The 15,231-nt window shown below is 38.3% G+C and overlaps 1 protein-coding gene across 1 annotated transcript in view; it reads left to right on the top strand.

Moving 5' to 3' along the window:
• Window positions 1–15,231, top strand: part of PLCL1 (phospholipase C like 1 (inactive)) — a gene marked incomplete at both ends in the record, with an annotated part of 356,295 nt that overhangs the window by 296,802 nt on the left and 44,262 nt on the right. Inside the window, 2 exons of the mRNA XM_080689964.1 lie at window positions 4,070–4,145; window positions 6,498–6,607. Coding sequence (XP_080546090.1) covers window positions 4,070–4,145; window positions 6,498–6,607 — 186 coding nt within the window. The remainder of the gene's footprint in view (window positions 1–4,069; window positions 4,146–6,497; window positions 6,608–15,231) is intronic.

The raw sequence follows: 15,231 nt of genomic DNA, 5'->3' as shown, positions 1-15,231 counted from the left end.
CAAAAACCACCAAATAGAGGGACTATTAATAGAAGCATGGGCCAGGTTAAGGGGCCATCAGTGGACGGTGAGCACCCCAGGGTTAGTAAGGCTGGAGAGCTGTTACTGCCACCAGACCTAATGGAGCAGCTGGGGAGCCATTCCTGGCACTCAGGAGGGTCTGTACCTTACCTATCAGGAACCACAGCCTTGCAGAGAAGTTCTTAAAGGATAGCCAGCAGATAAGAAGCCACGATGGAGCAGGCCTGAGAGTGGACGGGGCAGTGGGGTGGCAAGTAGAGTAGGCAGCACGGCCAGCTCTCCAGGAAATGCACTGAAAACATACTTATCCACAAGCCATGCACACATGTCAACCCACCAGTAGGGGTTGGCTACAATAAAATGTAGTCAAAATTGAAACTAGCATGGTGCTTAAAATATTCTCATTTGTTTGTGAATAATAAAAACCTCTGTACTCCCCCAGTGTGATTCAATAGGTCAGATCTGAGATCTGGTCAAACTCATGGTTTTTACCTCATACTGAGGCCGAGGAGAAGTCATGGACAGTGGAGTGGGTGGTGCGTGTGCTCATGCCTATCTTGTTATCTGCGTTTTGCTTTCAGGACTCCACTTTGGAAGGCTTGGTGTTTTTAGAACAAGATAATGTAAGTGGTACTTACTTTACAGACACATGTAAGTTGAGATGCTCTGGAAGAAACTAGTGCGTGAGTGAGTGCTGCTGTCAGCCCTTCTGGCCGTGGACTTCCCCTCTCTCCTAGGGCCTCACTTTCTCTACTGGTAGCACCTGGCCACGATTTAACAAGGTGGCCAGGATCAATCATTCTGTAAGGCTTCATTAAAATATTTGTAGATAACAGAGATGTGAAAGTTCTCATAGTTTCTTCTCATACCTCCCTACCTTGGAAACCAGTGTTGAGACCATTGGTTTAGGAGAGAGACCAGGATTGGAGACAATGGCTCTCAAGTGCCATGATGCATGAGTGCAGGGTATTTGATAGCTCTAGAAATGGATGAAATTACCAAGACATAACAGAGAAAGGAAATAGTAGAGAACTGAGGCCAGGTGGCTTGGAGGATTCCTACATGTATGGATATGAATGAGGAAACAGCACAGGAGGCGGAGGGAGCAGAACAGAAAAAGAACCAGGGTAAGGGAGTTCAAGAACGAGGAGTGATCAGGGGTTTAAGCTGCTGAGCTGGAGAGAATTGGCCAGGGAGCAACTGCTGAAGAGACCAGGGCTCAACCCTGAGTGTTCTGAATAGAGCCAAAGCAATGAGTGTGGGCTGGAATTTTTTTTAAGGAAAGTGAGACAATAAAATATTCTATAGCTTTTGTTTGCCAGTTTTAAGATAAGATATGATGTATGCAGAAGGGAAGAAGCCAGGAGAGAGGTAGGAATTATAGATGAAAGAAATAAAGGGTCATTAAGAATGGGTTCCCAGGAGAGTCAAGGGAGATGGAATTGAAAGTCTGGGTGAGTACATTAGCTCTAGGGAAGAGGGCACCTCCTTCTGAGGTTGGTACAAAGAGGCTGTGCCATTTGCAGACGCAAGCTTTGTATCCTCTGTACTCAACACTGAGGAGATAGTAAAATACTATAAAGAAAACTGGTCACAAATCAGTAGGTGAAGAGTGTTTTACTAGAGAATGGTATCTTATTTTTTCTTCTGAGAGAGAAACCAAGAGAAATGAATATAAGCTCAGGCAAGATCTTATCAAAGGAAATTATCAATCATCCTTTATAAAGCTTTTTTTTTATAAGAAGGATCTGAATCTGGTTGAAATGGATTGGTTATGTGTGACCAATGGACTGAGCCAGGTATTGTTGGAAATCTATAGTTCAGATTCAAGGAGTTACCTGTGTGTGCAAACCTGTGCACTCTCACAGAAGGATAGTGAAAGGCAAATCCAATAGGTGATATATAAAAATGGAAAAAGTTGGATGTGAGAAAGTGGGATTCTACTTCCTGCTTTATTACTAATTAATTCTATTTCTTTTGACAGGACTTCTAACCATTCTGTCTTTATTTTTTTACAAAAATGAAGGAGGTGATTATGATATTTAATATTTACTTAGCCTTAAAATTAAGATTTTTTTTAAAAAATGCATAATTTGCTGGGCGTAGTGGTACATTTCTGTAATCCCAGACCTTGGAAGGTTGAGAAGGAGAATCACAGATTTGATGCCTGCTTCAACAATTTAGTAAGGCCCTCAGCAACTTAGACTCTGTTTCAAAATAAAAAAATAAAATAGGGCCATGGGTTTAGCTCAGAGGCAGAATGCTCCTGGGTCCAGTGGTTCAATCTCTAGTACTACATTCACACACACAACACACACACTCACACACACACAACTGTAATTGTACTAACCAGGTTTCCATTACTATAACAAATACTTGAGACAATCAGCTTGTAAAGAAGAAAGGTTAATTGTGGTTTTGATTTTAGAGTTTCAGTCCATGATCATGTGGACCCATTGTTATAGGCTTCTAATGGGGGTGCTATGATGGAGAGCATGTGTCAGAGCAAACTGCTCACCCTAAAGCCAGTTAGTGGAAAAGAAAGAGATAAGGGCCTGCACACCCACAATCCCCTGCCAGCAACCCCCCTGCCAATGGCCTAATGACCTCCCCCAGCCCCCAGCTCTTAAGGGTTCTATCACCTCTGATAGTGCCTTCTTGGAGATCAAGCTTATAACACAGGAGTCTCTGGAAGACACTTAAGATCTAAACTATAGCAGCAATATATTTTGTTTATGGCAAATCACAAAATTTGTCCATTCCTTTTGAATGTTTCTTTTGCCAAATTTCATGAAAACATTTTTTTCTGCTTCTTGATTGATAACTTCTAAAAACAAAGACTCAACTGATATTGCAGATGTAGATATTAAAATAGACTACATTAGATTGCTTTCATACTAAGCAGTCCTCTGTCTTTAAATTCCTTTCACTTGAAAGTTGCAATAATTCAGGCAACTGCTGGCCATTTTGTACACTGTTGTTCATAAGCATTCTACTCCCTGTTGGGGGTTGAAAGAGTTAACACCATTCAAAAGTCTTGCTTAGTCTAGACATTAACAGGTATCTAGTTTTATGGTGTTGATAGTCCTTTAAGTTCAGCAAATAAGTCATTGTTCCTGGCAGAGAATATGAAGTAATTGAATTTTGTTTGTTTGAATTGATTATCGTAATATATTATTCATTCAAGTAGACTTCTTTGCCAGGCCGTGAGCTCCGTGGAGATAGAGTCATATTTGATTTAGCTCCTCAGTGCATCTTACTCCTTGAGCCTGTGGTGGCTGCTCAGTTGTCATTTGTTAAATGAATGAGTTTCACAAATCCATTGATGATTTTTGTCCCTAGTCTTCATACACAGATTCTTTTGTTCTTCATTAGCAGAATAGTTGCCTTATTTTTCTTGTACCAAGAGGTATATTGGTACATATTGGACATTTTGTTTTCTACCCAAATGTTAGAAGGGAGGGGCAACCACTTCTGTGTTACTGTCTCCCAACTCTATTGAGCTTCTCATTCCAAAATCTGACCCACTCCTCATTCTTGCCTGCAGAACCCTGCTAGATAAAGAAGCAGAACTCCCTATCTTTGGGACATCCAAATCCAAACTGCCAGCTTCCTTGATGTACTCAGTAGCTCCATAGCTCATCACTAGGTGTTTCTATATTCTAGTTCTCACTGATATTGTTTAGATACTCCTCAGCTTGATGTTGTAGTAACCTTTGAGGCAAAGCAGTAGAATTGCAGGTGTTCGTGAACATGACCCAGGATCTAAAGAATATACATGTATTTATTCAGTAATAACTTACTTGGTACCCACTGTATACCTGACATGTTATACAACTGAAATAGTTGTAATAAGGGTGACTCTAACCTCAGTGTTAGAGTGGATTGGGGCTGGAATGGAGGTTATCCCCCTCTCTCCCATTTCTCCTGGTACAGGCCATGTATCCCTGTGACTGGATGTATCTTGCTGGTTTCTGTATGTCACCTCCCCAATGGGCCAGTTTAAGGATGTCTGACGACCAATTTTTTGATGTCTGTTTTGTGACAGATGATTCAAGAAAGCCGGTTTCTCATAGAAATGGCAGACTCAGTCCAGGAAAAGATTGTACAGTGTCAGAAAGCAGGTAATTTTTTTCTATTTTACTTACAAACCATAATTATAAATTTTGGCAGTTTTTTAAAAAAAGGTTTTCAGTTCTTACTCAAATATTTATAGCATTGTTCATCATACTCTGTTACATTTAAGTTTTTATTTAATATGGAAGAAATATAGATGTATTAGGTTGATTGTTTCTGTGTATATTGGGGTGGTATCTGGAGATATCTAGAGGAACAAGGGTTTCTTTCTCAATCAAACAAAATTAATTTATCAATTTCAGTCTCTCTGTCTCTCTCTGTCTTTCTCTCTCTTTCTCTCTCTCTCTCTACTAGAGTTTGAACTCAGGGGCATTTTACCTCCCACTACACACCCAGCCTAATTTTACTTTTGGCTTTGAAACAAGGTCTCACCAGTTTTCTGAGAGTCTCACTGTTTTCTGAGGCTATTCTTGAACCTGCAAGCTCCTTGTCTTAGCCTCCCAAGTACCAAGATTACAGGCATGTGCCACCATGCTCAGCTGAGACAAGAGTTTTATGCCGACTTTTGTGGTCTGGGAGCCTATCAAAATCTATTCCTACTCATATGAAAACTATGGTTCCAAGTGGCCCCTTAAAAGTCCCTTCACTTTAACAAATTGAGACTCAACCCTATTAATCTTCTAGGGTTTTGACCAATTCACTAGTCCACATTGTATATTTGTTCTTTCTTTAAGGACTGGAGGGAGTCACAAATCTGTACACATACACCTATATTAATGCTTACTTTCATCTGTACCCCTGTGCTTTTATTTCTTGGCTCCATGTGCTCCTGTGTGCACACGTACAATACTAATCAATGGGAGGAAGATGGTGACAGTTGATTTGTGGATAAGCTTATGCTATCCTAAGCATGTATACCAGCTTACTTAGTCTCTTAACAACTCTGCCAGGTAGTCCTCATTACATGCCATTTACAGGTGAGGTGTCTGTCCAAGATTCTGAGTGACTGATCGAAGGTCCCATATCAACATGTCGGGGAGCTGACCTCCCAGATCTTTTAAATGGTGCTCCTCACCAACTGCCTGGAAGGCTTAGATGTTTCAGTTGACAGGAACACAAAATACTAATACCCACTATTGATACAATGCCAGGTACTGCTTTTTATGTCTCAAAATTATTTATCTTCATGACATCCTCATAAGATAAATCCTTGTGCTGCCACCACTTATCCAGTGAGGAAACCGAAGCCCAGGTGAGTTTCAGGGACTAGCTTGGACTCACACAGTTAGGAAATGGTAGAGGCTAGAGGTCAGCCTGGGCTCGGTGCTCATGCTCTATGCTGGCACTGGGTTTGTGATATTAGCATCAAGAACATTAATGTAGCTTTAGGCTGTATTGATAAAAGTATATCAGTCAAAATGTGGAGAATGGTGGCAAAACCCTAGCCAGTGTGGACTGTTTCAAGCACACTCTGAATACAGTGTCTATGCCTGGGTGCAGAGCCCGACTCTGCTCAGTCTAGGAAAGTGGCCAGTGCAGTATCCCTGACTGGATGTTGTCTTTAAAGAAGAGTCATTAGTAAGCTAAATTGTGTTAGAATGTTTAATCTGCAGAAAGGAGGACTCAGGATATTATCCAGTGTTTTACATCATGTATGTAAAGGCTGCACTGTGGAAAAGTGGTCAGACCTCACTGGTCTGAGTCTAGTTAGGACTGAGAAATTCTCAGGAAGGAGATTTTGGCCCCATCCCAGTCCCAGCTCTCTGAAGATGGAACAAACCGTCCATCCCTGAGGTGCTAAGACGAAGGCTGCGAACAGATGATGGTGATGTTTTTCATGGTATTCAAACTTGAGTGGACAGTACAGCTAAAAATAGTTTAAGGCAATTCCCAAATCTAAAACATTTGGCTGCTTCCAGGAATTCTATTTTTAAAAAGTCGTTTGATTTTTCATCAACATTTACTGATTGCTAATGATCATCTACATGGGCTCCAGGGTCTGCTTTTAAGCCTCTGGGCTGGCTTATAAAGGAAAAGAAGACACAGACACCCTTCACATATGATTCACATTGCACATAGCTCCATTCACACAGAAACCAGGAGGAGGATGGACAAGGTGAATGAAACCTATTGGGAGAATTTGCTGCCTAATTTATCTTGTCTTTATCTGTGACTCCTGGCTGTTGCTAATGTGATTCAGACTGCATTGATGATGTCAGTTTGCCCCTGTTGATAGTCAGCATCTGATGGGATGAGTAAATAGGAGAATTCAATTTAAGGATTTAGAAACTCTGAGAGGACAGAAAGTTGAAACTATTTTATTAATAATATTTTTATAATAAAATATCTATTTTGCTGAAATGTATGCTATGATTTTTTTATGTGCTCTTTTCCCAAAGGGATGGAATTCCACGAGGAACTTCATAACCTGGGGGCCAAGGAAGGCTTGAAAGGCAGAAAACTTAACAAGGCGACTGAGAGCTTTGCTTGGAACATTACGGTATTAAAGGTAGATGAAACCAGAGACTCATAAGTGATTTGGAGTTTTTCACTGGTGCACTATAATTGTACGTGATAGTGAGATTCATAGTGATTTGTTCATATATGTGCATAACATTATTTGAACTGTCTCCTTCTCCACCACTCCCCTTTCCTTTCTCTCCCCCTCTCATATCTCCTTCCACTACTCTACTGGGCTTTCTCCTAATTCTCATTAAATTCCTTTTCTTTCCTTTTTCTCTCTCTAATTACAGATATGAAAAAAAAAAACCTATGTACCTTTTGGTTTTCTAAGGCTGGCTGATCTCACTTATGACATTCCCCAGATCTATCCTGGGAATTATTTTCCTGAAAATGACATAATTTTATTCTCCTTTATGGGTGAACAATGCTCAGATTGTGTGAGTGTGTGTGTGTGTGTGTGTGTGTGTGTGTGTGTGTGTGTGTTTTCACATTTTCTTTATCTGTTCATCTGTTGATGAACACCTAGGTTGAATCCATGACTTTGGATTTGTAAGTAATGTGTAGCCTGATCCTCCAGCCATGCCCTGAAAGATGGGAGATATGTCCTGGGATGGGCCTGCTTCTCACCTTGATAGGGGAGTGAGGCAGGGGACAGCGGGTGTGTGGGAACTAACTTCATTGCCTGGTGTGTGTGTGTGTGTGTGTGTGTGTGTGTGTGTGTGTGTGTGCTGTGTTTTACTCCCCTCAACACTTCTGTTGAAGTCGATACGGCTGTTCTTGTTGGTGGAATGAATAACACCAAATGCTGCTAGGAAAAATTCCAACATAAGTGACTTGGAAGAAACTTACACGACAGAGTATCTATGGCCGTTTAGGGTTTTTATTTTAAGATCAGTCTATAAATACGTTTCTTCTTTCAAATAGCTTTAGGAGTCAGTTTCTTGACATTATGATTTGCTCTCTGCTGCAAATTGCTTTCAGGAATTTGAAGTAAAGATGCAGTAAAGATGACACTTTTTATGTTTTCTTGCATGGAAGGAGAAATGATTTAGGCATTCAGGATAATTTATCCTTCACAGTCGATGGGAGAAAAACAGCCACCCACAAAATGAGTCATTGCTGACGTTAAAAGAACACTTATTATGTGTCAGGTGCTATTTTATGAGATTAATATGAATTAACAGTTCAGTACTCCCACAACTCCATTCTGTTGTTATTCTCATTTTACAGGTAAGAAAACTGAAGCAGTGAGAGTGTATGTTTATTACTCAAGTAACTTGGTTAGTAAATGGCTGGGGTTTGAACCCAGGCAGCAGGGCTCCAGAGCTCTGCGGAGTTTCTGCACGTGTTTATGTGAAGGTGCTAGATGAACTATAAGATACATTGCACATGTCTCTTAAAAATGCAGCTCACAGATATTTGCTAACCTCCTACTATGTCTCAGGCTCCGTGGTCAGCACTGCGGATACATGAAGAAGGAAAGAGATACAGATCTTGACCTCATGACGCCAGCGGTCTGAAGGCCTGGGCAAAGCTAGGCATCATGGGCTTAAAGGACAGGGATGAGCTAGGACTTTAGCATTAAAAAAGGAGCTTATTATAATCCTAGAGTATAACATGGCCGCTTTAACCTGATACAAACACTTTCTCTTTGGTAGATATTTATTTGGGCTTTTTAATATTGCAATCACTGAGAAAAGTGGTAGGGATGATGAAAACCATTATCTGGGCTACCAGGACTAGTCTGCAAGGGGAGACAAACTAGTGGTGGCCATTTATTCAGGACTTAATATTCATTTCCCTTTTCTTCCTTGAAACAACTGTGTGACCTCCACACCTTATACAGGAGGACATTGAGGCTTATGGGGCTTAAGCTTCTCACTTAGAGTTCCACAGCTAGTTAATGGCAGAGCTGAGATTTTTAATTCATCCCCACAGTTCTAACCACTACTCTGTTTTGCCTCCTTTAAAATTGAATCCATGTGTCTAGACAGCCTCATGCAGGGATGAGTAGAGGTTTTGTGTGTAGATTCCTAGATCTGGTGAGACTATAGCCAAGTTATATAATACCCATGAACATGGAAATAATACCTGTATACTGGATTTTATGAGAAATTAAATGAGATAATACATTAAAAGGGTATGTCACAGTGCACAAAACTAGACAGAAGTATTCATTATAACTATCCATATAACACATAGTAGCATATATTATATATATTATATAATGTATGTATATTATAATATATATGCTACACACACACACACACACACACACACACACACTATAACTTTTTGTTTTCTAGGTGACGATGACCATTGTTTCTTTGTTAACTCCTGCTTTAATCTCAGTGTTTTCTGAGGTTTGTTTGTACATTTGTTTGGTTTGGTGACAGGAGCTGTTTGCTAGATATGCCTGAGCAAATGCTGGGCTCATCAGAGAGCTTGCTCTAAGGCAGAGCTTTAAAAATGGAATTGACCTCTGTTATTATCGTTCATATACTAGCTGCTGGTCTTTCAGCTTGAGCACTAGGAACTTAAGCAACAGTAGAGGACTTTCTCAAACTTCAAATATTTCACTGGAAATATTTCAGTATTTCCCTCGCATTGGATTTGGTGGGCCTACTGGTCAGATATCCTTTCCCCAAGAGCTGGGAAAATTACTTACTTCCTTAGAATGTGAATCTTTAGATAATAGGTAGGAGATTGGGCACTGTTGTAAACATTTTATTCCAGTGATGCTATTCTGAGAAGATATCTCCCTCTAAAAGACTTTTCCTTTAGTTCTTATATTTAGATCTGGAGTGTGCAACTCTGCTTGGTTCCCCAGCCTTGCTATTGATTTTCAGACTCCTCTAAGTCTCTCAATAAATGTCTCTCTTCTCTTGTTCACTACAGTCTTGGTTTGCTTAGTTACATCAGAAATTAGCACCCTGGTAAGACCTAATAACTAAATTCATAGGATATGGCAGGGCTTGGTTATAAATCTCTCATTGTCTACTGTACAAGTTTCCTTATGCATGATTAGAGGAGGTATTAGCTTCTGTCTAGGAGAAGGGTTTGGGAACTTATCAGTACTGGCTAAATATGCAAGCTCATGTTTCTAAGATTTAATTCTAGTGTAATTTTCCAACAAGTAAGGGAAGAACTGGAAACCACGAGAAAGGTGCTGTCTGTGAATTGGGGCACTAGCCGAACGGAGTGATGGGAAGGGGCGCTGGCTCTAAAACAAATTTAGCTGTGACTAAAAGTTAAATTCCTCAGTTAATTTTTCTGCAATCAAGTATTAAAACAATCAAATATCTATCTATAAATGATAGGAAAGCTGAAGAAAATTTACAGAAAGATAAATAGCTGTATAATATAATAAATGAATTATAATTGCAATGTTCAAGTTTTCTCAGAGATCACAGCTAGCAAGGAGGCTGAAAAAAGATGGTCCTGAAAGTTCTTATATGTGTGCTTTTCTTTAATTCATATTCTAGCACCACACGAGTCTAGAGTAGGGGTTTGCTCAGCCAGACCTTTGTATTCTCCTACACTTTTGCCATCTATTTCCAATGATAACAGGCATTTTCCTCCCCTTTTCTTTCTTTTTCACTTTTGTACACGAAACTGAACTCCTTAAGTAGCCGCTATATTCATTTGGGATGATATCATGAAGCATGTCCCAGTGGCTTAGTCCCCAGTACCTTTTCAAAATGATCATTGGACCAAGATAACTCCGTCCCATCTGCTTTCACACACTAAAGGTGCTTTCTCTCTTTTCTCCATGATGTCCTTGAGAAAGAAGTTTTGTGTCTTAGTCTCTTTGTGCCACTATGACAAAATACCCTAAACTGGGTAATTTATAACTTGAAATTTATTTCTCATGGTTCTCAAAGACATAATGTCTGCTTCCAAGATGGCTCCCTGTTACTGTGTCTGCTAGAGGTAATAAATGCTGTGTCATGTAATAGAAGGGAAGAAAAGGTAAAAAAGGGCGGAAAGGCATACCTACTTTCCTCAAGCCCTTTTATAAGGCACTAATCCTAACTATAAAGGTGAAAACTTAGGGCATAATCATTTAAAAGTCACAATTTTTTTTTGGTAGTAGGGATTAATCCTAGGGGCACTCTACTTCCAAGCTATACCCTATCTTTTTATTTTGAAACATGAAATTGCTAAATTGATGAGGACCTCATGAAGTTGCTGAGGCTGTATTTGAAGATGCTATTCTCCTGTTTTAGCCTCCCAAGTACTGGGATTACAGGTGGGCACCACCATGCCAGGCTAAGGCCCTACCTCTTACTAAGTTGCACTTGGAATTAAATTTCAACATGGAGTCGGGCGTGGTGGCACACGCTTGTAATCCCAGTGCTTGGGAGGCTGAGACAGGAGGATCGCACAGGTTCAAAACCAGCCTCAGTTACTTAGTGAGACTCTCAGCAACTTAGTGAGACCCTGTTTCCAAAAAAAGTATAAAGTAAGTCTGGGAGTATAGCCCAGAGGTAGAAGGCCCCTGGGTTCCACCCTCAGTACGACAAAAATAAATAAATAAATAAATAAATAAATAAATAAATAAATAAATAAAATTCAACATGGATTTTAATGGAAACACAAAAATTCCAACCACAGAATTTGATTATTAACATAATATTAAAATCTCACAATGGGAACATTTCCTGTTCTTTGAGGCTTTCAAAAAGAGATACTACCACTTAACTGACATAGCCACATAACAGTAAATTGTTTTCAATTTTAGAAACACTTTACTCGTGAGAGTTCTAATTTCTTGAAAATGATATGCATTTATACTATGTCACTGGTGAAAACAATTTACTATGAAATAGAATTGATTCAAAGACTTGGATGTATCCAGAATGATTTGAGTCTTTAAATGTCAGAATAATATCATTGTGAGGTCATAGTTATAAAAATAAAAGTAAAAATCTGAGGGTAGAAATGAGTGAGCTTTCTCAATATACATTCTTCTAACTTGACATATTGTCTATTTTAAGGAACTAAATTCCATTAACTTTACATTTAAAAATTTTTATGAAAAATCAATTTTAGCAGACTAGAGAAACATCACATAAAGACATCTAAAATAATTAACAGTATAATTTATAAGCTTTGTATTATAAAATTAAAAGATATGAAGTGGGTGACCACTAGAGATTAAGGAAGAAATAAAAGGCTTACAGTTGTTGCCTTCTTATTCATGAATTTCATTAATTATTAGTTGAATGACATGTAGTAAATAAAAAAAAGATCACTTTGTCAATGGCTACTCTTATTAAGCATGTGTTTATATTTTCCCTGAGTGGATTTTGATCTTATAAGTATGTGCCATAAAACTGGGCCTTTTTTAAATATACATTTACGTTCAAGATATGTGACTAATCCTTTGCACCTGACCTTATTGCTCTTTTTTTTTTACTCTTTCTCCTTCTTTTTTTTTAATTTATTTTTTATTGGTGCAATGTATTCATACATCATAGTGGTATAAAGAAAATACTTTTGTAGACATACATGCACATCTCGCCCAGTTAGCCCCCACCACGATCCCCACCCCATTCCCTCCCCATCCCTCCTTCCCACGCTTGGCTTACTGGTTGACATCTAGTATTATAGCAATTTATACAATATTAACATTGATAATCTCACATAACAGTTTCATTTGTCTGGTACCAAACTTTTGATGACTTAAAGATAACATTTCAATATTTCTTTTTGCTTTCTTTCTTACCAGAGAATATTTTTTTCTTTTTTTTTAGGTGAAACTATCATACATTTATTTATTTATTTTTCAGAAAAAATCTATCCTGATATGTAATATGGACTCTAGATACCCAAAACAGTCTCAAAGAAGAACAAAGCTAGAAGATGTATTTTTTCTGATTTCAAACCATATAAAGCTACAATAATTGAAACAGTGTAGTACTGTTCTAAAGGCAGATATATAAACCATTGGAGCTAAATAAAAGCCTAGAGATAAATTCTTCCATACATTGTCAAGTTATTTTTGACAAGGTTTCCATGAACTTTTGGTGGAGGAAATACTAGTCTTTTAACTAAATATTGTTGAAAAATAATAATAAATGAAAAAGAATAAAATTAGACCCTTACCTAACACATATACAAATATTAACTCAAAATAGATAAAAGACCTAAATATAAATCTTAATACTATAAGCTTTTAGAAGAAAATCTGGGTCATAAAACCTCACAACATTGAAATTGGAAGTGATTTCTTGGATATGATTTCAATGGCACAGGCAACAAAAGAGTAAATAAACTCCCTAAAAAATAAAAAAAATATTGTATATCCAAAGACAATGTAAACAGAGTTAAAAGTTACTGATCCTCTTCCAAGAGTTCCTCCTATGACCCATTTCTCCCTAACTCTCACATATTAGGGAAAGCATCTGATTTCTTATTTTTTGTGCCTGACTAATCTCACTTAGCATAATGTCCTCCAGTTCCATCCATTTCCCTGAAAATGATGTAATTGAGTTTTTTTGATGGCTAAGTAAAATTCCATTGTGTACATATCCCATAGTTTTGTAATCCATTTATCTGTTGATGGACATCTTGGCTGGTTCCATAGTTTGGCTATGGTGAATTGTGCAGCTATGAACATAGATACACATGCATTAGTTTGGTAGTTTGGTTTCTTTTCTTTTGGGTAGATACCCAACAGTGGTATTGCTGGATCAAATGGAAGATTTGTTCCCATTCTTCTGAGGATTCTCCATACTGTTTTCCAAAGTGGTTGCACTAATTTGCAATCCCACCAACAATGTCTTAGAGTTCCCACTTCTCCACATCCTCGCCAGCATCTGTTGTTGTTTGTGTTTTGAATGATGGCCATTCTAGTTGGAGTTAGGTGAAATCTCAGGGTAGTTTTGATTTGCATCTCTCTGATTGCCAGTGATGTTGAGCATTTTTTCATGCATTTATTGGCCATTTGAATTTCTTCTTTTGTGAAGTGTCTATTTAGTTCATTTGCCCATTTTGTTATTGGATGCTTTGTTTTCTTAGTGTTGAGTTTCTTGAGTTCTCTGTATATTCTAGATATTAGTCCTCTATCAGTGGTGTAGGTGGCAAAAATCTTCTCCCATTCTGTTGGCTCTCGATTGAGGTTCTTGATAGTTTCCTTTGCTGAACAGAAGCTCTTCAGTTTCATGCAATCCCATGTATTGATTCTCCTTTTAATTTGTTGTGCCTTTGGGGTCTTGTTGAGGAAATGTTTGTCTGTGCCTATGTGTTGTAGTGTTGGACCTATGCCCTCTTCAAGGAGCTTCAAGGTCTCTGGTTTAATTTCCAAGTCTTTGATCCATCGTGAGTTGACTTTTGTACAGGGTGAAAAAGTGGGATTAACATCCAATTTTCTGCATATGGTTAACCAGTTTTGCCAACACCATTTGTTGAAGAGGCTATCTTTTTTCCAGTGTATGTTTTTGGCCCCTTTGTCAAAAATCAATTGGCTGAAAGTGTGTGGGCTTGTTTCTGTGTCTTCTATTCTGCTCCATTGGTCTATATATCTGTTCTTTTGCCAGTACCATGCTGTTTTTATTACAATGGCTTTGTAGTATAGTTTAAAGTCAGGTATTGTGATTCCTCCTGCGTGGTTTTTGTTGCTGAGAACTACCTTGGCTATTCTGGGCTTTTTGTTATTCCAGATAAATTTAAGGACTGATTTTTCTATGTCTGTGAGGAATGATCTTGGTAGTTTAATGGGCATTGCATTAAATCTGTAGATCACTTTTGGGAGGATGGCCATTTTAATGATATTAATTCTGCCAATCCATGAACATGGAAGGTCTTTCCATCTTCTAAGATCTTCTTCGATTTCTTTTTTCAGTGTTTTATAATTTTCTTTGTAGAGATCTTTTACTTCCTTGGTCAAGTTTATTCCTAGGTATTTTATTTTTTTGTGGGAGATCCTGAGTGGAAGTGTTTTCTGAATTTCTTTTTCAGTGGATTTATGGTTGGTGTACAGGAAAGCTTCTGATTTTTTAAGATTGATTTTGTATCCAGATACCTTGCTGAATTTGTTGATCAGTTCTATAAGCCTTTTGGTTGAGTTTGTTGGGTTTTCTAAATATAGTATCATGTCATCTGCAAATAGTGAAAGCTTAAGTTCTTCTTTTCCTATTTGTACTCCTTTGATTTCCTTTTCTTGCCTTATTGCTCTGGCTAGGGTCTCTAGTACTATATTGAAGAGAAGTGGTGATAGTGGACATCCTTGTCTCGTTCCAGTTTTTAGGGGAAATTCTTGAAGTTTTTCCCCATTTAATATGATGTTGGCAGTGGGCTTATTGTAGATTGCCTTAATAATGTTGAGATATGTTCCTTCTATTCCAATTCTCTGCAGTGTTTTTATCATAAATGGATGTTGAATTTTATCGAATGCTTTTTCAGCATCTATTGAGATGATCATGTGGTTTTTGTCTTTGATTCTGTTTATATGATGAATTACATGGATTGTTTTTCGTATATTGAACCAGCCTTGCATTCCTGGGATGAACCCTACCTGGTCATGGTGAATGATTTTCTTGATGTGGTTTTGAATGCGTGTTGCTAGTATTTTGTTTAATAGTTTTGCATCCAAGTTCATCAGAGATATAGGCCTGTAGTTTTCCTTCCTTGAACTGTCTTTATTCGGTTTGGGTATTAGTGTGA

This window comes from Muscardinus avellanarius (assembly GCF_963383645.1).
Source record: "Muscardinus avellanarius genome assembly, chromosome: 2".
NCBI lineage: Eukaryota > Metazoa > Chordata > Mammalia > Rodentia > Gliridae > Muscardinus > Muscardinus avellanarius.
The sequence above is the reverse complement of the archived record's forward strand: the minus strand, read 5'-3'. Positions and strand labels throughout refer to the sequence as shown.